The sequence below is a fragment of the Sinocyclocheilus anshuiensis genome, unplaced genomic scaffold (assembly GCF_001515605.1).
Source record: "Sinocyclocheilus anshuiensis isolate Anshui unplaced genomic scaffold, SAMN03320099.WGS_v1.1 scaffold366, whole genome shotgun sequence".
Lineage (NCBI taxonomy): Eukaryota > Metazoa > Chordata > Actinopteri > Cypriniformes > Cyprinidae > Sinocyclocheilus > Sinocyclocheilus anshuiensis.
The window spans coordinates 700,408-726,138 of NW_015547673.1; the positions used below are offsets into that span (position 1 = coordinate 700,408).

The 25,731-nt window shown below is 35.1% G+C and overlaps 1 protein-coding gene across 1 annotated transcript in view; it reads right to left on the reverse strand.

Moving 5' to 3' along the window:
* Window positions 1-25,731, reverse strand: part of adgra2 (adhesion G protein-coupled receptor A2) — a 74,480-nt gene that overhangs the window by 14,782 nt on the left and 33,967 nt on the right. The window contains exons 2-3 of the mRNA XM_016505243.1: window positions 23,670-23,741; window positions 1,103-1,174 (exon numbers count right to left, since the gene is read on the reverse strand). Coding sequence (XP_016360729.1) covers window positions 1,103-1,174; window positions 23,670-23,741 — 144 coding nt within the window. The remainder of the gene's footprint in view (window positions 1-1,102; window positions 1,175-23,669; window positions 23,742-25,731) is intronic.

A 25,731-nucleotide genomic window follows, 5' to 3' on the forward strand; every position in this document is an offset into this window, starting at 1 on the left:
AAACTACTTCATCATACAACAATCATTATACAGTGATCAATGATTCAAACTTTGAAACTGTAGCCAAGCTACTCTTATTAGTTCAATTACAGTCAAGGTATTATATAACAGCTATATACCACAGTCTATAAATATAAGTTATGCTCACCAAGGCTACATTTACTTGATGAAAAACAGTCTCTCCATGAATAATAATATTGCAAAAAATATATTGCAATGCATTTTAAAATAAAAATATTTTTTCTGTTATGCAAAGCTGAATTTTCAGCATCATTACTCCAGTCTTCAGTGTCACGTGATCCTTCAGAAATCATTCTAATATGCTGATTTGCTGCTCAATAAACATTTCTGATAATTAGCAATGATGAAAACAGCTTTGTACAATGGAAAAGTATTAGAATGGAAAAACGGTTCTGTGTGAATGGCCCCTAACAGTTAAGCAGTTCTGTAAGTGAAAGTTAATGCAATTACTGTCATATTATTGGTAAAAGTGTGTAACTGGTGTCCTGTTATAATAACAGATTATGATTTTAAGGTGTACTTACAGTTTCCGAAGAGCTGTGAGACCCAGAAAGGCTCCAGGCATGATGGTGCTGATCAAGTTATTCCTGAGATCCCTGAGAAACAGACAAACACAGAGACCTTTGAGCAGATCAGCTTACATGTATTCTAATCTAATATTTGAGTAGATTTCCCATGGATTACACTTTTCTGTGATAGTTTAAATAGCAACCCATTTCCTTCATTTGAGCAATATATATACATATTTTTTTTTTTTTTTTCATTTACTCTACTTAAAGGGGTCATATGATGTGATTTCAAGTTTTCTTTTCTCTTTGGAGTGTTACAAGCTGTTCGTGAATAGATAAGATCCCTGAAGTTGCAAAGACTAAAGTCTCAAAACCAAAGAGATATTCTTTATCAAAGTTAAGACTCTGCCACACCCCCCTAAAACGGCTCGTTCTAACACGCCCCCACATATCTAGGTCACTATGTGGAAATATTTGAGTGAAAGTTAATGCAATTACTGTCATATTATTGGTAAAAGTGTGTAACTGGTGTCCTGTTATAATAACTGATTATGATTTTAAGGTGTACTTACAGTTTCCGAAGAGCTGTGAGACCCAGAAAGGCTCCAGGCATGATGGTGCTGATCAAGTTATTCCTGAGATCCCTGAGAAACAGACAAACACAGAGACCTTTGAGCAGATCAGCTTACATGTATTCTAATCTAATATTTGAGTAGATTTCCCATGGATTACACTTTTCTGTGATAGTTTAAATAGCAACCCATTTCCTTCATTTGAGCAATATATATACATATTTTTTTTTTTTTTTTCATTTACTCTACTTAAAGGGGTCATATGATGTGATTTCAAGTTTTCTTTTCTCTTTGGAGTGTTACAAGCTGTTCGTGAATAGATAAGATCCCTAAAGTCATTTGAGAGAGGCGGGGCATATAGGACCTACAATAATGTACAGTATTTGAAAAATAATGTGTTTTTTGAACATTAAAGCATGTCAACATATTCTGTTACACCAAATACACAAAATAATGATATAATATGTATATGTGCTTTGAAAGAAAAGGAAGTTATATGTTTGTATATGTGGACCATCACTGGAGACCAAAAACCACCAGTTCATATAAGCATTAAATAACATGAAATAAAATATGAAACACATTTTATGTGCCGTTGACCACAAGACATTTCTTCTGCCTTCAACATAGTTTTCTTTGTCCTGTCTCTGTTTGAGTAAGAAAGAAATTTCCTGCATTTTTTAAACCATACCTCAAACCACACCTGGTCCTCGAGCTCAAAATGAAGGCAGATCCCCCAAGCAGAGAAAATAGACAGATATCAGAAGAGAAAGTGGAGATGCTCTCTTTAAACAGTGGAGGCTTTTAAAGTGACTCTTCCCACGGTGAAGTTACACCTTCATGAGTCAAACTGTAAATATTTGTTTCCAGTACAAGCTTTGAAGGTAGTGTTTCATGCCGCCTCTGTCCTGGCCCGGAACTTTGTGTTTGCTTTTGTCCATCTGTTAAAGCACTTATCAGCATATTCGCCCACCAAAATATGGATTCACATGCTTAATGCTGATAAATTAGCCTCTGAAACTCTTGCATGTTTTTTTGCCACAAGGGAATTATAAGGATGATAAAGGTCAACTCAAGTTTCATAATGGCTCAACCATAGGCAGAGCGTGTGTAAGGCTTAGCCTTCCCCTGGCCACGGGGACTTGGGGCAAAAATGCCACTAAATTGGACAAAAATGCCCTTGCACAAACAAATTAAATTTATTACGACTGTTGCTAACAAAGTGAATATGAATAGACAATGTCAATTGCGGCATTAAATTAAGATCTGTTCATGTTGCACCGTATTTCATTTTAGGTGTTTTTACAGTGTTGCGTATTTTAACCAATCACACACATGAATGCAATGGCCAATCAGAAGCGTTCAGATGAGTCATCGTCAACTCATCGGTTTTGTTGAGTGCGCGCGTTTGCTGACTGAATTCCGGACTCTTGCGAATTCTCTCATCACAAACAACAAAGCGCAGGTGTACGTACAATGCAAGTAAGAGATTAATTTATCAGTTTATACAGCGTCAGTGATTATAACGATAGTTTTGAGTGCTTAAACTCGCGATAGATCAATGTTAGTTATAATGTCACTTTCTATATATAATTTATTTGCTATTTGAATAACAGTGGAAAGGAAACGTTATATAATTATCAATTTCTAATGTTTTTATTAAATTGTAATCACGTTAAATACAAATTCAGTCCCATTAAACATTTTTTTTAGCCTACATGACACCTATGTCTGGTTCTTGCCTAAAAAGACGGGTTTATGATATTTAATACATTTGGCTGCTTTTAGCCTTACCCTGGAGTTGGTTCACCCTCCGCCTATGGGCTCAACATTGTTTTAGCCTCCTCAAAAGAAGAGCACAGGATCATTTTTTAAAGCTTACATCATCTTTAAAAGTTACATTAAAGACTGTGCATTAAGAAAGTAAATAGGATCCATTTTATTTTCATGCTGACTTTAAAGTGGACATCGGATGCCCATTTTCCACAAGTTGGTATGATTCTTTAGGGTCTTCATGAAATGTCTGTAACATACTTTGGTTAAAATTCCTCAGTGGTCGTGTAAAACTACACCCTTTTTACCTTGTCAAAAACAGCTCTGTTCACAGGGAGCCGTTTCGGTGCATGTCTCTTTAAATGATAATGAGCTACTGCTCACCCCACCCCTCTCTTCCTAATCCACTGCATCCTCAGTGGCTCTGATGTCGGGACAAAATAAACACCCTTATGTTCACTTTTACATCCAACTACAAAACTCCTGAATTGCTTACGAGACATTGTAGTCACTACAGATGCTCGAGCGAGGAGAAAATGGCAGACAGCGAACAGCTGAGGGTGGAAATATGCTAATACGGGACAGTCCGTCAGCGGCTGTTGGCGGAGCCTCTGTAATATGACGTCATATTGCTCAAAAATCAAAACGGCTTGATAATTGAGACAGTTTAGATTTTCTGGGGTTTAAAAAAAGAGTGAATGGATTTTTATCATTGTAGGATGGTTGTGTCCACACACTGCTAAAACACATTTATATGCAAACACCATGTAAAGGTGAATTTTGCATCAGAATGTCCCCTTTAAATCAAACCATATTAAACACTTATTCCCTGCAGTTCAACATCACAGTTCATTAATTTTGAGAAATTAGATTACATTACATTTAGACAGTATATTAGTTTTAATTATTAAAAAAAAAAAAAAAGATTCAAGTTTTATATAAAATAAATAGCCTTTTATATGTATTATAAAGTATATTGTGCTTTACATAGAATGCAAACTTTAAAAAAAAATTATAATTTAAACATTAATTTGTATTATTTTATGTAATATTTATTAATAATATTAATATTATTACAAATAATATTTATGTGTGTGTGTGTGTGTACATATATAATGAACACACACACACACATATACATACATGCATACATACATATATAATAATTATATTTTATATAAAATATCTATGTATTTTCTAAGCATTATAGAGTGTGTTGTATGCTTTATATAAGCTAATTGAAACTAAAATTACATACTTATTTAAATACTATTATAAATAAATATTGTCATTAATAATAATATTATTACAAATAATAACTATATCTAATAATATTTATTATTATTATTATTATTATTATATTGTAACACATACAGTATATTAGAATTAATATTTAAATAAAATATTTATATGTATATATGTATTACAGTGTGGGTGTGTATGTGTGTGTGTGTGTGTGTTTATATATATATATATATATATATATATATATATATATATATAGATATAGATATACATGTACTGTAAAATTTTGCTAATATTGAGCCAAAATTTCCTACACATAGAATAGATACAGAAACAAGCAATCCACCAATGAATCATCCTCTCTTTCCTAATGTCCTTCATCCATAAAGCTCTATCGGTGCTGAAACTACAGCAAACAACGACGCAGCATGATATCATGTGCTGAATATAAACATGAACATTACACAGCTTGATAACAGATATGCTGTATATATTTGCAGGGAACCAAGACATTAACACCGGCATGAGAGAATGCAGTAAAGCGGCCTGTCACATCTGTATGGCCCACTGAGTGCTGCATGATTGACACATTAATAGCTATCAGAGCCAATATACGGAGAGGGTAGAAGGTGAGAAAGTGACCACAGGAGAAAGTTATGCGCTATTAAATACACGTGTTTGAATTCCTGTGACTACAAAAGAGTGCGACAGCAGGGTAAATAGGACATATTGTAGAGTATTTCAGTCTATGAATGTGAAATGCTGAATGAACCTGCTCACAAATGCGTGTGTGTGCCAGTAGCAGTGCTCTTGGACGGGGAACAATAGCTGTTTCCTGGCTAGCGTGTCCTCACCCTCATTAGCACTGTGATGAAAAGAGAGACTCTACCCACTGTTTCCTCACACACACACCGCTAGAGTAAAGGTCAGAGCAAAGTGTGCTCTCTCTGTGAAATTTCCTACACATAGAATAGATACAGAAACAAGCAATCCACCAATGAATCATCCTCTCTTTCCTAATGTCCTTCATCCATAAAGCTCTATCGGTGCTGAAACTACAGCAAACAACGACGCAGCATGATATCATGTGCTGAATATAAACATGAACATTACACAGCTTGATAACAGATATGCTGTATATATTTGCAGGGAACCAAGACATTAACACCGGCATGAGAGAATGCAGTAAAGCGGCCTGTCACATCTGTATGGCCCACTGAGTGCTGCATGATTGACACATTAATAGCTATCAGAGCCAATATACGGAGAGGGTAGAAGGTGAGAAAGTGACCACAGGAGAAAGTTATGCGCTATTAAATACACGTGTTTGAATTCCTGTGACTACAAAAGAGTGCGACAGCAGGGTAAATAGGACATATTGTAGAGTATTTCAGTCTATGAATGTGAAATGCTGAATGAACCTGCTCACAAATGCGTGTGTGTGCCAGTAGCAGTGCTCTTGGACGGGGAACAATAGCTGTTTCCTGGCTAGCGTGTCCTCACCCTCATTAGCACTGTGATGAAAAGAGAGACTCTACCCACTGTTTCCTCACACACACACCGCTAGAGTAAAGGTCAGAGCAAAGTGTGCTCTCTCTGTGTGAAGATCAACACAACGGCTCACAGACACTCTCTTATCGCTCAGATGGGGAATGTGGAACAGGGAGAGATCTCTTCCTAAAGTCTGGAGAGCTCTCTCTCTCTCACACACACACACACACACACACACTGCAGAACCGCAATGTTAGCATGGCTGGAGTGATTAAAGACCTCATGAAATCTGAAGTCGTATGGCTCTAAATCTGTTTGTTAGTACGGTAATATATTCCTAAAGCTCACAAAATGATCTCTTAGCACATTTACATATTTAACATTTACTGTCTTACTTTTCTTACTACAGAAACTACTATACTTTTTTTACTACAGTACATATGTGAATCAAAAAGCACTCTAAGGTTCAGCTGATTTTTAAACTATAATACATTTTCATTTAATTACAAATAACATGCAATTAAGCATCTGAAAACATTTGCACTGAAGTATATTCTTTTAAAGTATATTATTTCTGTTATAAGTACTCTTTGTAAAAAGGTGCTAAAGTGGGCTTTTCTCACAGCAAATAGCAAATCATGTTCATGTCTTTGGCTTTCTATGAAAAAAGGCAAAAGCCGTTTGATACGTCCAGGCCCAACTTCCTGTTTCAACAGGAAATGCGTCCACACAAGACAGAAAACTGCACTCATCAAGTGGATCTTTAAAACTCTGGAGCAGTTACACACAGTTGGGATCCACGAACCTTCATGAACTTCACAAAGGATTTATAAAGAACGATTTTTGATCCGTGTCTTTAAATCACTTACAATCTTATCCAAAGTCTGCGGAATAATTTCCCCAGCACATGGCTTATGACTGTCTTAGTAAGACCTTATGTAAGAACATGATGATAGGTATTCAAACATGCAGATGTTTGGACGGGAAACCTATGACACACTTCAGTCACTGACCTGAAACAGCATTTTGCAGTATTTGAACTCTTCATCGAGATTTGGGGTATAAACTTTCATGGCAATTCATAACTATTTTACGTTTTGCAAATTGATGGATAACTCATATGAATTTATACAATCTCATTTTCATATTTTTATACAGTCTGCTTACATCCCACATCCCACTTAGCTTCACAGTTGATTTCTTTCTAATAATTGTACATTTCTGTACAAATCACATGTACAAATTCATACAACATTCCCACCTCGTAAAACAGTTATGCTTTTCAATAGATTGCTTTGCACTTTTTCAGCGGTCATGCTGGGATTTCAAAACATTCTTCAATAAAGATCCCTGAACTAAACCAAGCAGCTCTGAGATTAAATCACAGTGTTAAAAACGTTGATAAGAAGCGAAAAAGTATGTGAAAATTAGAAGAAAACAAGACAAGACTGTCTATTTTAATTTATGAGGGAATGAAGTACTCATCCAATTAAGCACTGCAAACATTATAATCAAATAAAGAACAATGGTACAATATAATACTTTCGATTTAAAATTCACTGATTGTGAGTTAAAAACAAACAAAAAAAAGTTTATTTTTAAAATATTCAGATACAAATCGTACAAAATATAAGTAGCTATTTTAATTCACATAGTAACGGTGACCTCTGGATCTCAGGACTATGAGTAGTGTTGTTGCTATTTTGGTGATTTTTTGAAGTTGAAATCATACTAATTTGTGTCTTCACTTTACAACCTCAGAGCTCAAGATTGATCTGTATTGAAATTTTAATAAATCAGTGTTAATCAATTTCACTATAATTTTTTTATTTCTGGGTCCAGATTGTTAAGCTCTATGCGCTCTATTTAGAATTTTGGACAAATTAGATTTAATGTTATTGGAAATTGTCATTGATGAGTAACAGTAAAACCATAATTTCAAAAATAAACTGCAACATATCACATGGCTTAAGGCAAATTGCTAGAATGATACTCTGGCGTAACTGATTTAAAAATACAAAGATAAATGACTTTTTTTTTATCTCCAGAATTCCACATGGTGTCAAAATTCCTCACAAAAGACACCAAAACAATAATAATAATGATGAAAACAAAACAATGATATAATAATTATGGGTCTTTTCACATTTTTTGGACAGTTGCAGGTTGAGAGCAGAGACTGGTGCTGTGCTGTTTTTCATAACTATAGAAGGAAAAAAAATCCATTCAAATATACAGCTTAAGGTTCTTAATCAGAATGAGCATTTCTTCCGACAAGTTATATGGTTCATTAGGCCGGTTTTCAGGCAATGTAGCAATCTGGCACATTGATACAGGGAGGAATATGGTGAGGTGTGTTGCTTTGTAAATTTAGGTGCAAATAGCGGAAGCCATTTCGGTGGCGCTTGTCATTTCCTTTCCCTGCACAGAGGTTGTTTCTCGTTTATTTTTATGGCTTCCTTTCTCTCTCTATTATTTTAAACACTGTTTTTTCCCCTACTGCTGGAGTCCTGAGTGGGGGGAGCAGAAGTGACACCCGTAATGGCCACTAACACACACACTGGGCATGTTACACAATGGGGTCCTTATAACACTGACCCACTCCTACCCAAACAGGAAATCTGGATCTGCCTGCTTCTTATTTTTCCAACTCATTTCCTGCTTTTCCTCTCCTTCCTTAGATTATTGGAATAGTTTTCCTTTATCCAGTCTATCCTGAGTCAAAGGCAACATTTCACTTTTATTTGTACTGAAATGATTGCAAATGATCATCCATTTGAAAACCAATGCACACGTAATGAACCTAATCTGAAAATGCATGTGTAAAATGTCAATGTCATAATTTTATTAATCAGATAAATGGAAACAATATATATTTACATCTAATTCAGGACTGGCCATTTTAGATTGAAATATCTAGCATATTTCAAGAGCTTGAATTGAATACACGTGTAATGTGAAGTCCAGACTGTTTACTTTATAATTTTTTTCAGTAAACTTATGAAGAAGAAGTGCACTTTTGAAGAGTTGCATTTCTGTGGTTAATGTTGATTATATATTTGTTCAATGGCAGAGGGAAGGTACTACGCCAAGATAAACGTTGGGACCGGAATTGTGGAAAATTGCTCAACCCTGTGCTTAAAGCATGTGCATTTCCAGAAATAAATTAGGCACATGTATTAAAAAATGACCATTTATGCTTTTAGGATGTTGCTTCAATTGGACTCTGGAAAGCGGTTTGCTGTCAAATCATTTGAAGGGACCCAAAAATGTAGAAGAAAACTAATGTCAAAATCCAGTTTTACTTCATATCATTATCTGAGCATGAACAATCTGAGCATATGTGTTTCATCTGATAGCCACAGACTGACCAGAATACACACACAGAACACAGTGTACACACACATTTGCATGATATGTATTTACATTCATTCATTTAGCAGATGCCTTTTTACAAAGCAACTTAAAAATAAGGAATACAACATGCGACATATAAACAAGAGAAAAAAAATTATCATCAATCTATGATTGGCTGATCAACCTGTCAATGCAATAATGGCCACCTTTTATGAGGACAAACGGGAAAACTAATTACAAAATAAACATTTCACCCACTCAGACATCATCACTTTCAGTCATGTCCAACTCAAAATCAAAATAACAAATTGTTTAAAATTGTATCTATTTATTTATTTATCTGCAAGTTGTTGTTTTTTATATAATAATATATGCTTAAGATCCTTTTCACAAGGGTATGTATAGAAACAACATTTTAAGTTTATTGCAAAACATGTTTATATATACAAATACTTAAGAATTTTGGTCATTTGCAGTGCATCATGGGAGTGGACATTCGCTGAGAGCTCTTTTGGCATGTATTTGCTGGAGATTTCATTGTAGAATCATGGGTAATGTAGATGTTTACACTGAGGCCTGACAATAAGCATATCAAATCAATTAAAAATCTAGTACCTCACTGTAGGTCTTTAAAAGTTTATATGGCTATATTTAAAAATCAGTTCCCCAATGGAGAAAATGAATGGAATTTTTACTTCTGGAACCCCACACAATTACAGAAATTCTGCAGCAATTTGCATAAGTCCAACTATTAATATGTTGGGAAAAAATGCGTTTATCAATTGAAAGCCCTGCATGTTGGGCCGGCACACAATATTTTAAGAGCAGAGCACTGAAACGCTGTCACTAGGCCAGTGTGAGCACAAAGAAACAGCTCTCTGACAGCACAGAGCACAATATGACTGAATTAACACAATGACAGGCTATGTGTGAACACAGCTGCATGTGGGTGGACTTTGAGATCCAGTCAGTCTGGGCTTTAGGGGGACAAAATGGAAAGGATTTCTTGTGGATGTGAAAGAAGGAAACACGTACAGTTTCAGCTGTGCATTTCACAGACACGGTAAAAATGCCCTCCCAAAACTACTCTTGTCTGCTCTTTCAGCGATTTTTCGGTGTGAATGTACACTCTGTCACTCCGTCCTGCTTTTGCATTTCGTGAAAAGCCCAGACGCTTTTGGGTCCCGCTAGCAACATAAACACACCCACACTAACACACATACACACACTCACAACACACCCCTTGCCTTGAGTTTATCTAATAGTCACATCTGGAGTCTATCAACTCCAGCAGTCTGCCCCCCTTCTTCTTCCTCACACACTCCTCTGGTCCTGCTCTGTCCCATTCCTTTAACACTTTCTTCACCACATCGCTACTGGATATGAAGCCTGAGACAACTCCAGAAACTGAATATTCAGTCCCTGCTTTTATGCATGCTCATCGGCTCAACATCTCAACAAGAACTCCAAATGAACTCTGGAAGAAGAACTTGGACTGTTGTTGTGCTGCGAAGGGGTTTTGAGGAGTATTTGTGTAAACAGTGAGGCCAAGGTAATCTAGTCCGGTCAAACCATGTCTAGTCAAACTTCTGTCAAACTTGTATTATGATATTACAGCTGAAGTGTGTAATTTTTTCAGTTTTGAGGAACGTTCTTCTATTTCAATTTTATATACAGAGACCAGATTTCCCTGAAGCGTGTAAATACTGTGGTACTTTCAAAGCGTTCTGTTTGTTTGAGCATCCTGAACAATCTGACACAGCAACAGCTCAACCAATGGGATGAGTTTGGGGGTGGGGCTATCTATTTGGTTGACCAGTGAAAGATGAGGGGAGAGTTCATGAAAAATTCACGTTTCAAAATTGCACGTTTTATTTTTGCAAGTTAATTAGCCATTTGTTGAAAGTAGCGCCAATTAATTTGTACAATTCAGCTTTAGATTCAAGGTCAAATTAAAATTTACCCTCAAGTAATATCCACAAATTTCTGGTTTTATTATGCACTATTTTATTTGCATGGTATCCCAAGCACACACACAAAAAAGTTGTTTCTTGTAATATTTGATTGAAATGTAATGACATCACACATCCCTTTTATATTCCCTCATATTTCAACCACATGGACGCATTGTAATACGTAACGCCCACTTTTTTACAACCCAATCATAAAATTAAGGTCACCCTACATTATTTCTCATTGAGTGTCCTTTTAATTTGAAAATACCCTTGTGAAAAAGAAGCACACTTTAGCATACTTTTAAAATGTATATGGCTCTATCCCAGCATTTGCCATCTTGAGTATCAAAACACAAAGTGCTATAAATTTAGCCAGTCACAGCACTGGGCATTTACTTTCGTTTCTGCAAGAGGAAACGCCCCTTGAAATTGAGTGTGTTTCACAGAGTGTGATTTTTACAACTATTGGACCTTTTTTTGGTGCAAAAAAAAGCAGTACACTTAAAGGGATAGTTCACCCAAAAATGAAAATTGCCCCATGATTTACTCACCCTTAAGCCATCCTAGGTGTACGCCTACGTCCTACGTCATTCACTGGAATGTCACTCTCTCGTGAACACACGTACGGCAGTTAGCAGAAGCTACAGATTACGGTTTATAAAGTTTTAAATATGGATATTTTTCTTACACAGATGCATCGATTCACTTCAGAAGGCCTTTATTAACCCCTTGGAGTCATATGGAGTACTTTTAATGATGGATGGATGCACTTTTTTGGCCTTCAAAATCTCAACCCCCATTCACTGCCATTATAAAGCTTGGAAGAGCCAGGACATTGTTTTAATATAACTCCGACTGTATTCGTCTGAAAGAAGAATGTCATATACACCTAGGATGGCTTGAGGGTGAGTAAATCATGGGGTAATTTTCATTTTTGGGTGAACTAACCCTTTAAGTGGCCTTTTATTTCAATATTTTATTTTATTTTCTATTTTATTTTACTATTATACTTTCTATACGTGTACGTTCAGCACAACTAAACACACTTCTTTTTCACAAGGGTATGTCAGATTATAGAAGTAAAATGGGTTGTGAACCATCTTTGAATTTAAAATACATCACCAACACAGAAATGAACATATTGTTTGTCCTTAAGATTTATTTTTGTCTCACTGTGATCTGTTTTATTTATTTCTTATTTATTTATCTTATTTATTTCTCTTTAAAGTATTATTCTTGAGTTAATCCGTGCAGGATTGCTGGACTTTTAATCGCATAAGAAGCTGATTGAATCCACATCTGTCTTTCTCTAGCTTTGTTTATTAGGGAAAAGATGGTTAAATTCACTGCCACTGCCACTGCCCTTCAGATTTTATAAGAGGGCCATGAGCTTAGCAATGACCAGCACACACACACACACACACAGCTCCCACTCTGGATACGGTCATATCCTTAACTTCACTGGAAACAATGTTAATCTTAATTCCAAACACAGCATAATGGACCCACATTAAATTATAAGGACAGGGTTGGGACACTCTCAATAAACAAGCATGTTTTCTTAACTTTGTATAGCAGGCATTTTAAAGGAATAACACGTCACCTTATCACCATCATATTGCAAAAACACAAAAGTAGATATTTTCAAAGAATCCTATTCATCTAAGAACTGTGTAGATTTGTCTGTCTATCTGTCTGTCTATCAATCCATCATATCATATCTATCTGTCTGACTATCTGTCTATCGTATCGTATCGTGTCTGTCTGTCTGTCTGTCTGTCTATCTATCTATCTATCTATGTATGTATCGTATCTGTATGTCTATCTGTCTGTCTATCGTTTCATATCAAATCTTTACATTATAAAAGACAGAAGACACATAACAGAGTCAAGGTCTCTCTCCTTCTCTCCTCTATTTATGAAACTACATTTTGCACCTACTTTTTCCTCATGCTTTTCACTCTATCAGCTTGTAAATCTTCATTCTCTCTCTCTCATTATTCTCATTAGCTCTGCTCAAATCAGTGCTGGACAGGCCGCTGTGATCTGTTCACACATTCGTTAGGGTCGCCGCTCGTTAGTAGGGGCCAGCCTCATTACAGGATGTGTGTGTGTACGTGTCTATGTGGCTGTGTGCCGTTTTAAGGGACGGCGCTGGGTGGAAAATTTAATTTAGTAGATCAAGGGAAAAAGCGTGGGTTTGGCTGAGTGTGTGTATTTGGGTTCAGGTGAAAATTGCTCTTTTCATATAACATGCTTGTGAGTATGTGAATGAAAGCCAAGACAACACAAAGACACACTCGCACACATGCACTAACATGTGGCCTTCACGACATCCTACATCAGCCCGCTGTGTTCTATAAGGGTATAAAACAAACATGGCTAAACATCGCTCTAGTTGGGTGGTTTGGCGAGCTATGAAGGACTTCTTTTCTTTGAGGAGGTCTGCTTTAATGAAAGGGAGGACTGTGTGAGGAGCTACTAGAGAACCAATGCCGGCCTCTCCTCCTGCCCTCCGGCACTACTGTAATACTAGATTGCTGTCCTTATAGAGGCGCATACTAAAGGAAATTAATTTCAGAATATCTAAGAGTGTGAAAACTGCAGAGAGAACATGCTAGTTGTCACACCTGTGGGATGTGCGGTTGAAGGTCAAGATGGCACATTATGACGAAGGAGACTCAATAAAAACAATAATAAAACATTTTTCACTATTACCTCAAGTTTAATTATATTGTTAATCAAGGTGCAGCATTGATATATAAATATGATTGGACCTGTGTTAACATCTCATAACTGTGATGTGTTCCAAATGACCTGTTTTTACAGCTTACTTAATGGTCAGAGTAGATTGGGAAGGAGATTTGCATTTTTTATGCAACTGTTTAAAAGTTTGTGGTAAGTAGGATTTAAAAAAATATATATATTACTTTTATTCAGTAAGAATGCATTAAATTAAATTAAATTAAACTTTATATTCATAAATGGATCATGAAAAAAAATCATCACCATATCACCGTTTCCACAAAAATATTAACCAGCACAAACATTTTCAACATAATATATAATAATACTACAGAATATATGATAATAAACAGAAATGTTCCTTGAGTATCAAATTAGCATATTAGAATGATTTCTGAAAGATCATGTGACACTGAAGATTGGTAATCGATGCTGAAAATTATGCTGAAAATTCAAACATTTTATATAAATATAAATCAGTGCAAATTGTAATTTCACAATATTACTGTTTTATTTGTGATCTAATAAACGCAGCCCTGGTGAGACTAAGAGAATTCTTAAAATAATAATAATAACAATAATATAATTATAATATAATTATAAATTATAGTTAATTAAATTAAATGTAAAATAATAATAATAAATAAAAATAAAATTCTTACCAACCCTGAAAAATAAACTTAAAAACCAGTTATAGAAAAATAAAAACCAGTGTATGGAAAAGGCTAATAATGCTTGTGTTGTACACTCTAAAAAATGCTGGGTTAAATACAACCCAGTGCTGCATTTTTAAGAGTGTACAGAAATATAATCTGTCTTCAGTTTAAAGCAAATCCTCTGCGACTAGTAAATATTAAATGTGTTACCAATAACAAAGATAGAAATCCTTATTTGGAAAATTGGAAGTTGCCTTCAAAATTCACTTGGGTTAAATCTAACAGACACATAATGGACAAATGAATGTGCAAAACCCTATTGATAATTTGCAATTTCATATACAGTGCTGCTTGAAAGTTTGTGAACCCTTTAGAATTATCTATATTTCTGGATAAATATGACCCAAAACATAATCAGATTTTCGAATCATCTAAACATAATCAGAGTCCTGAAAGTAGACAAAGAGAATCCAATCAAACAAATGAGAAAAAATATTTTCTTTGTCATATATTTATTGAGAAAAATGACCCAGTGTTAAATATCTGTGAGTGGCAAAAGTATGTGAATCTTTGCTTTCAGTATCTGGTCTGACCCCCTTTTGCAGCAATAACTGCAGCTAAACGTTTCTTGTAACTGCTGATCAGTCCTGCACAACAGCTTGTAGGAATTTTAGCCCAATTCCTCAGTACAGAACCACTTCAACTCTGCGATGTTGGTGGGATTCCTCCTATGAACTGCTTGCTTCAGATCCTTCCACAACATTTCATTTGGATTCAGGTCCGGACTTTGACTCAGTCATTCCAAAACATGAACTTTGTTCTTCTTTAACCATTCTTTGGTAGAACGACTTGTGTGCTTGGGGTCGTTGTCTTGCTGCATGACCCACTTTCTCTTGAGACTCAGTTCACTGACAGATGTCCTGACATTTTCCTTCAGAATTTGCTGGTATAATTCAGAATTCATTGTTCCATCAATGACAATGAAAGCCGTCCTGGCACAGATGCAGTAAAACAGGCCCAAACCACGATACTACCACCACCATGTTTCACAGATGGGATAAGGTTCTTATGCTGGAATGCAGTGTTTTCCTTTCTCCAAACATAACGCTTCTCATTTAAACCCAAAATTTCTATTTTGGTCTCATCCATCCACAAAACATTTCTCCAGTATTCCTCTGGCTTGTCCACATGATCTTTAGCAAACTGCAGATGGGCAGCAATGTTCTTTTTGGAGAGCAGTGGCTTTCTTCTTGCAACTCTGCCATGCGCACCATGGGTGTTCAGTGTTCTCCTGATGATAGACTCATGAACATTAACATCAGCCAATGTGAGAAAGGCCTTCAGTTGCTTAGAAGTTATCCTGGGTTCCTATGAAACCTCGCTGACTATTACAAGTCTTGCTTTTGGAGTGATCTTTGTTGGTCAACCACTTCTGGCGAGGGTGCAACAGTGGTCTTGAATTTCCTCTATTTGTACACAATCTGTCTGACTGTGGAGTCCAAACTCTTTAGAGCTGGTTTTGTAACCTTTTCCAGCCTGATAAGTAACAACAACTCTTTTTTGGAGGTCCTCAGAGATCTTCTTTGTTCGTGCCATTATTCACTTGCACAAACATGATCAGACTTTGATAGATCACTGTTCTTTAAATAAAACCGGGCACACACTGACACCTGAGTGTCATCTCACTGATTGAAAACACCTCGGAACAGATGAATTCTGATTTCACCTTCAAATTAACAGCTAATCCTAGAGATTCACATACTTTTGCCACTCGCAGATATGTATTATTGGATAATTTTCCTGAATAAATAACTGACAAAGAAAATATTTTTCTCTCATTTATTTGATTGGATTCTCTTTGTCTATACTTTCAGGAATTGTGTGAAAATCTGATTATGTTTTGGCTCATATTTATGCAGAAATATAGAAAATTCTAAAGGGTTCAAAAACTTTCAAGCAGCACTGTATATAGTAATCTAAAATGAGAAAAATTAGTCCATGAGCTTCCCTGTTGTTTCCCCCAAAATAAGATATTAAAACAACAGTTGATTCAGGACTTCATAAGGAGAATGTATTGTGCATGTTTTCTCCATCGGTTCACCATGGTTTAACAAATAAAATCTGGCCTGTGACCTAAAATGAGTTTGACACTTCAGAATTAAATTAAATAATCTGGGGGATTATTTTCCATCATGTTATGTGTGATTTCACAGGGACACACGCCTTAAGAGTATACAGTATACAGAGAAAAAAAGAGAGAAGAAGACGGCTGTTTAGACAATATTTGGAGTCTTGAAGCAATGCCAGAACAGTTTGAGAGAGATTTCCATAATAGGGTGTACAGCACACATCACATGGGATGAGAAAACACAACCAGACAGAAAGATGAAGTGCTGCAGTTTTCTTTTGTGTCATATCAATAACATACATGTCATGATAAAGAATGCTTTGACATCACTTCAGTGAAATACTGCTCCACTGATAACACACCCTTTGAATTGAGAGAGAGGAAAAGAAGAAAGTTACAGTAAATGTGTTAGCAGTCAGATCTGTGATTAATATTAATATAACAACACTTCTAGACATGAATTTGACATAGGCAGCAGTTTTTGGGCTATAGAGAGAGCAGCAAGATTACCCTGTCCTGGGATGACTGCTGCACAGACTGCACAGATAAGATAAACTCCCGGCAGCATGTTACACTACACACACACACACACACACACACCAACACACACACTCACAAGCTGGAAACAATGAACAGAGATATGTGCACACACACACACACACACACACACACACACACATACACACACACACACACACACACAGAGCCGTTGAATTAAAACAAGAATAAACAATGTAACAATAGTACACATACACACATCACACAGACCTGTCACTCCGCAGGAGGCTGAGACCCAGGGCATGCTGGGAAATTTATTTGTTACAAATTATACAACCAACTATAATCAGGTTCTCATGAGCAAACTAATCTGATTTATCAATACTTCAAAATGTACATCCCTTGTGAAAAAGAAGTGCACCTTAAAAAAATGAAAATAAACTGTGAACTGAATGTAACATTTTCAAAAATGTAACTGGCTGTTAAATAAAAAATTAAATTAGCTGAACTTTAGAGTGCTAGAGAGCCACACTTAAATTGGACTTAAGTACATTTTTATATGTAATTTCATAATTACTTCTATTGTCTTTGAAATATGATTAAAGTGTACTGCCGAATGTACTGACAAGCATTTATGGTAAACTAAAATCTATTTTAAAGTCCGGTATGTGTCATATATTTGTAATGATGAAGTTGCAATTTAGTACATTTAAAATATATTAACTTTAATAGTGCATGACACACTACAGTTACTTCAGTGCTTCAGTATGTTAATCGAAACATCAAAATAAGTGTACTGCTTTAGAGCATGATAAAATATTATTGAACAAATGATTTAAAATGTAACTTTGAATTTGACATTATTACAAAGTGCACTTTTTAAAAGTATACTTAAGCGTGTTACGAAACAGTCTCTTTAAAGGGATAGTTCACCCAAAAATAAAAATTGTCATCATTTATTCAAGTTTTTCCAAATTCAATCCTTGATTCAAATTTCTCATAAGTTTAATTGATTTGGTCTAAAGAGAGAAGAATTAATGACTATTTTTGTTTGAAGACTACATATAAAATAGCTACCAAAATGAATGTTGGTAACTGCAGTTTGACTAAAAGTAATGACTAAAAGTTGACAAAAATGCAATGACTTTTTGTCGACTAAAACTATGAAAGACTCAAATGACTAAAATGTGACTAAGACTATTAAGCATTTTCATCTCAAGATAAAGACTAAGACTAAATCAAAAATGCCTGTCAAAATTAACACGGTAAGACATCCATAGTTTTTAGTAAGAAAAAAAAAACTTTAATGTATTTTTTAGAAAAAAGAAGTTTGGACTTTTTTGAGCAGCATGAGTTATAAGGAGTTTAATGAAATTCCATTAATTCCAATGGAGTTAATACTGATAATTATCAGTTTATATGTTCTTATAAATTTCATATTATAAGATATTGAAAATTCTCTTGAATGTTGACAGATACATATTTTTTCTCGCATTACAGTGGTTTTGCTGTTGTTCTTGTAAAATTAGAAATGTCAAAGAATTCCTATATAACAGTAAAACACAGTAATAACAGTAAAACACATCAAATAACAGTAAAACAGTAACATTCAAAACTGAAATTGTTGCACATTTACGCATTAATGAGAAGTTACTGATCAGACACAATATGGTTTTAGTTGAAAAATATTTTATTTATGTATAAGTTGTGACTGGTTTATAAATGTACGTTTCACCAGGTCAAAACTGACCCAGGACTGCAGAAGGGTTATACAGTTTTTTTTTAAAGTGATAGGAGGGTTAAAAGTTTTTAAGAAAACCATATCTGTAAATAATATAATGATTTTCAATCGATAATGAAAGGCCACTTAACTTAAAGTGTACTTAAAGGGATAGTTCACTCAAAAATGAAAATTACCCCATGATTTACTCCCGTCAAGCCATCCTAGGTGTATATGACATTCTTCTTTCAGACGAATACAATCGGAGTTATATTAAAAAACATCCTGGCTCTTCCAAGCTTTTATAATGGGAGTGGATGGTAGCCCAAAATTTGAAGTCCAAATTTTCTATTTTTTTTTTTTTATTATTACTTTGGTTTATGTATAAACATACCCAGTCACAATAAATATTAAAACTATCCCATGACTTTATATCACCTTTTTCTTTTAAGATTGTGAAGGGCTCACATACTGTCCATTTGTGCTTTTGGCCTTCATAAGCATAATTGTTTTTACACAAACACATGGACACACTGTAACTCTAAACTCAATTGTGTATTTCAGATGTATTACATCCTACAACCTCATCATCTACAGATAAAAATCGCTACTTAATCACACCAAAATGATGGACTTAAGGCATCATATTGACTGGATTGTGATTGTTTCACTGAAACTTGGTCTTCATCACATCTATTTTTTGTTCTTATTTTGTGTTTTATTTATTTATGAATTTATTCATGTTCAATGTCAATTGTCATTCATTAATGTATTCAGCTAATAACTGTTGTTAAGAGCACTGATCATTTTGCATGGCAATAAAAACATAATTCACACAACATGCTGCTGTTGTGGTTATTGTTGTTGTTGTTTTAATGTAAAACCCTAACCAAGGCTACACTCTAAGATGCCTCATTACTGATTTTCTGGAGCTCAGCCATCCAACAGACTGTCAACACACTCTCAACAGGTAAATTGATTTAATTCTTAAATTTATATACAAATTTAACTTTAAAATTGTGTCTGGTTTTCAAACAAACATGTTCTTTTCTCTTCTTTTTTGATCACATATAAGTGTGAGCAGCTCTGGCTGAGGAAACTCCTCTTCTCCACCAAATAAGTAACAGAGACATTGAATTTATAATCCATATTGTTAGTTTTTAAATACTTTTTATTACTAACAGAGGCTACACTCTAAAAAAGATGGATCATTAGGCCTACTGATTTTCTGGAGTTCAGCTATCCAACTACACAGACTGTCAACACACTCTCAGCAGGTAAATTATTTATTTCTTAAAATGTCTATAATTTTTAACTTTCGAATTGTAACATGGTTTCTTACAAATCATGTATTTTTCTCTTAAGAGAACATGTAAGTGTGACCAGCCCTGTTCAATTAAGGATACTTCTATCCACTTCACCACTAAGTAACAAAAATATTTAATTTATGGTCCTTTTTTTGTTTTGTTTTTACAAAAACAAATGGAAGGAGACGCATTGTAACTCTGAACTAAATTGTGTATTTCAGATGATGCCACATCCTACAACCTCGTCATCTGCAGAGAGAAACGGCCACTCAATCACACCAAAATACACATAATGATGAACTTACAGGCATCACAGAGGATTATGAAAATACAGTATTTACAGAAACTTGGTCTTCATTTCACTATTTTCAGTTTCTATTTTGTTTTACTTCAGTTCTATATGGAACCCTATAAAAAAGGTTATTTTTAGCACTAAAAAGGGTTCTGCTATTGTTACAAGCCGAAGAACACTTTTCTGGTACTGTTTAGAACCATTTTTCTTAAGAGTGTACTGAAACTGCCCTTCCCCTCATCCTAGCCTGGTTTAACTACAATCCCAGGTACGAGCGCCTGTTTGCGGGCACGGCTCCAGTTTCTCTGACCTTTGACCTCCGCAGCTCCCCGGGGGTCTTGTCTGCACTTGCAAAAACAAGCAAATCAGATCCTTTTACCCCAAACAAACACCTACATACAGAGAGCAGCCCTGTCTTACACACACACGGCTAATCACTGCACACGTGCACACATGAACACGAGCGCACACATGTGCACACAATAATGACCTCACACACACACACACACACACACACACATCAAACACACGTGTTGCCACATACACTCACAATAAACAATATTTAGAGTTAGAAAATATGTATTAGCCCACTAAAAGTATTATGTTTTTTTTAGCCAAGGTACCGTATTACCATTTTTATATATGCAGGCTACAAAAGAGCTACAAAACAGTTTTATTAGAAAATAATATGGCCTACTGTAGCTTTCAGTATCATACACCAATACTGCAGGTCAATCAGCAACACAATATATTTCTTCCTCCTTCAGTCCCTGGCAGCCTCCTCTCCACCTCCTCTGTTATCTCTCCAGACTGAGCGGTTCTTCACAGAGTGATATATGGAGGTGTAATGAGACTCCTTCTGTGATAGTCTCGCGTACCGGCTCATCCTCCCTACTGCAGCATCACACTCACAGACAGCAGCAAACAGCTCCCTGTCAGCGTTAACTTCAATATTCAGTATGAAAATCTGAGAAATATTCCTGATTATTTTCTAAATAAAGTAGAATGTTTTTGTTTTTGACAATAATTTGCACTTGTATTTAAAGCTGCAGTTTGTACATAAAACATCAGTGTTCAAAACTGTCTCCTTAAAGCTTATAACAATGATTTATAATTTAAGGTGTCAGGTCCGATTTTACGGAAAATTGACATCATTCATCTGTTTGAAAGCATTCATCATTGCATGGACATCACGTCCGTAAACAGACAGAGGAAGAACCGGCTACTGTATAGCGTGTGTTTGTGGAGCATTTGTAGCTTGTTCTTAGGTTTTAAACTTGTCATCTCGATGGCTGCTTTTAATCGTAAGCATTTTTATGTTTCAAAAAAGGGATGGCGATAGAGAGGCAACAGTTATGTACTGCAGCTTTAAGCAAAGAGGAAATATACAGTAAACACATAGGCCAACAGATGTTTTGCGGGTAAGCAGATCGGTGGCCTTAAAAGGTCAAATTTGATTCTTGAGATGTTGCTAAAGCACTTTAAAACTTTTATTTTTATTTATATATTTATTTATTTTTTATACTTGATCTGTCAATGTCTCAATTGTCTTTTAGCAGTGGGACTGCTTTTCTAATCAGATGTACTTTTGTTTATGCATCAGTGCCCTAGTGAAAAATAAATAAACTAAAATGCATTTGAAATAAATGTATTTCATGCTAAGTATACTGCACATACATTTACATATTTATGTGCTTAATAAAAATACCCTGCAACTTTGTACTTTTAGTATACTAAACTGACATACTTCAAGTCTGCTAAATTGGAACAAGTAATTTTGTACTTAATGCATTATATTGTGCGTAAGTAGTGCTGAAGCCCAACTAAAAAGGAACTGAAGTATACTTGAATGTGCTAAAGTGGAGCTATTGCAAGTATACTTCAGGTACACTTTAAATATCTTGCATTTAAAGACCGATATTACTCAAAGATCATAGAATCCTCATCGATAGTGGCATTAAAACACATTTTAGGCTTAATATTAAGAAATATGCATTGTGCACAAGTACTCCAAATAAACTTTAATTATAATTTTTATATCAGTATGTCTCGAGCGATATGTCAATAAATATGTTAATAGATTTGAACTATACTTAGTATGAAATAAAAGCATTTTAAATATATTTCTTTTTTACTAGGGTGATGTCATTTCTGTGGGTGGAGTTTGCTGAAATCCACGTAAACAATATTTTACGATCACACAAAAAACAAGTGAAAGTCACTCTTTCAGATGCTCATGACATCTGCTGAAACATTGGATATGATTTTGCACATACAGCACAGATTGGGTAAGTGATTCTAATTTTAATTTTATTTTAAACAGTAATTAAGCATATATTTGTGTTCCCCGCCTGCTAAACTTGGATTATAAATATATTTACTGTTTCTCATTCATTCATACACAATGAAGAATGAGTCAAAACTATCATCTGTGCTGAACCATTTACTACACATGCTGTCGTAGACATTAATGAAAATAACCCAAAATATTCCTTTAAAGTTTGAATGTATGGTCAAATAAATAAATAAATGTGATAGCCTATATGTTTTTATATTTTTCAGTGATCAAAAGTTTGGGGTCAGTTCGATTTGAATGTTTCTTAATGTTTTTGAAAGTCTCTTATGCTCAGCAAGGCTGCATATATTTGGTCAAAAATACAGTAAAAACAGTAATAATGTTAGATATTATTGCAATTTAAAATAACTGCTTTCTCTTTCGATATATTACAAAATGTAATTTATTTCTGTTATCAAAGCTGAAATTTCAGCTGCCATTACTCCAGTCTTAAGTCTTTCTTATTATTATCAATGTTAAAAACAGCTGTGATGCTTAATATTTTTGTGGAAACCAAGACATACTGTATATATATATTTTAAGATTCTCTGATGAATAGAAAGTTCAAAAGAAAAGCATTTATTCAAAATATAAATCTTTTGTAACATTATATTTGTCTTTACTATCACTTTTGATCAATTTAATGCATCCTTACTGAATGAAAGTATACATATCTATAAAAGTATCTTTTTGATGCCAAACTTGTATGTGTTTTTATGTTGTTACCTTATTTTAAAGGGGTCATATGATGCTATTTCAATTTTTCCTTTCTCTTTGGAGTGTTATAAGCCCTTGGTGCATAAAGAAGATCTGTAAAGTTGCAAAGACGCTTTGGATAAAAGCGTCTGCAAAATGACTAAATGTAAATGTAACATCATATGACCCCTTTAAATCCATTACTGGTGATGTTACATGTTATCTGTTGAGTAATCATTCGCTCGTTTTAATGTTTTAGCATTTGACTCCGCAATGAATCAAAACGGCCAACCTTGACATACATCAAAGAAACCACTAAGCCTTGCAATGGTGATGAAGATGATGATGACGAGAAAGAGGTTTACTTACAGCTTCTCGAGGGAGTACAAGCCAGTGAAGGAGCCATTTTTCAGGACGCGGATACGATTGTTGCTCAGATTTCTGTGAAGAAATGCAAAAGCAGAGATGAAATGAGTCATTGTGATGACAGTCACTAATCACACATTCACAGACAGCCATACAAAATGAAATCCACTCGTGCATCCAATGAAAACAGCCCTCACTCACACTCTTGTCACACACACCCTCGCCAACACACACGCTGAACCAAAACACACACATGCATGTCCAACAAAAACACGCATGTACAGTAAACACCCTGACACAAGCATGCTTATATGGCCAGGCATCTCAGACACATACGCTCGCCAACTCTCACACATATTCTTCATTTGCTGCCAACAAACCCCGTGACCGCAGCATTATATTCTGGTGTATATACACTGTAGACTGTAAGTCACCTGTGTTTCAATGCGAAACTTTAATTTCTATCAAACCGAAGCAAAAACACAAGATATAAACGGAGATATCATGGAAAACAATTTTCTTGCTTTTTATTGATTTTTTTTTTTTTTTTATTAATTGAATTATTTACTGCTTAGATGTAATAGTATTATTTTTGTAATGTAGATGAATTAACAATTTTATTTATCCTGTAGAATTAGAATTTGCATTATTGTTCATTTGGGTGTAAAATAATATTTTGATTATTTGTAACAAGTATTTTGAATTCTATATTGACTGCATAATTGGAGGTATGGCCTTTGTCATTATTTTGATCTGTAAATACTCTTAATGAATTGTTATTACATTTTCAGACACTTTTGCGAGTCTGAGGAGGGTAGACTGACCGAACATTGCTAATAAGCTTTATAATTATTTAAGTTTGAGTAGTTCGCAGGATTTATACATTTTTTTGAGTTCATATACTGAACTCAAATCTAGCGCACCTACAAATCATTCGGGAGGGCAAGGCAATTTCTATTTTATCTTCTTTAAAAACACTTAAGAATAAAATATAAATGTATTACATTAAATATACATATAAGTGATCCACACCCAAAAAATGGCCCACAGATCCACAGATCACAGATTTTGTCCAAAAATCTTTGCATGTGTTTATCTTCATATATAAAGTCATGCTATAAAGTCATATGGGATGGCACAAGGGTAAAGGATGGAGTAAAGCATGGAATATTTTTTTGTGTTCCACTGTGCTGCATTTTAATTGTTGACTAGATATTTTTGACCTGTGCCATTGCATTTTGATTTGTTTTCCCCCTTTAACCAAACTTTTATATGACTATCTGACAAAACATTTTATGAATTTTATTTCACTTTGCATTGAGAGGATGATTTGATATGATGAAACAACCTCTCTTGTTTTTATTTTTCCTTCTAGCAAAAATTATACTTAAATGGATAGTTCACCCAAAAATGAAAATTTGATGTTTATCTGCTTGCCCCCAGGACATCCAAGATGTAGGTGACTTTGTTTCTTCAGTAGAACACATATGATGATTTTTAACTTTAACCGTTGCAGTCTATCAGTCGTATAATGCATGGCAATGGTAACAAAATCTATGAGAGTAAAAAAAACATGCACAGACAAATCCAAATTGAACCCTGCGGCTCGTGACGACACATTGATGTCCTAAGACACGAAACGATCGGTTTGTGCCAGAAACCGAACAGTATTTATATAATTCTTTACCTCTAATACACCACTATGTCCAACTGCTTTGAGCGCGCGCACGCATCCGGTGCATGAGGTGTGTACGCGCTCTGGTGTAGTTTACGCAAGCGCCGGAAGTGATCTCTCGCGCGTATACGTCACTCATTGTTTACACAGTGCAGTCACTGTAGGTACGACGGCTAATCAAAATGGTACTTACTTGCGCTTATCCGAATTGTTCAAACCGACTTAAAACTAAAAGATTACGTTCTCTCGCGCGAACTCATTCGGGAGTGGTGACTTTCCACGTATTCCCAACTTCTGAGCCTGCTCGCCTGAAGTTATGGTTGATTGCTCTTCGGCTGGATATCAACACACCCATTAACGTAAACTACGCCAGAGCGCGTACACACCTCA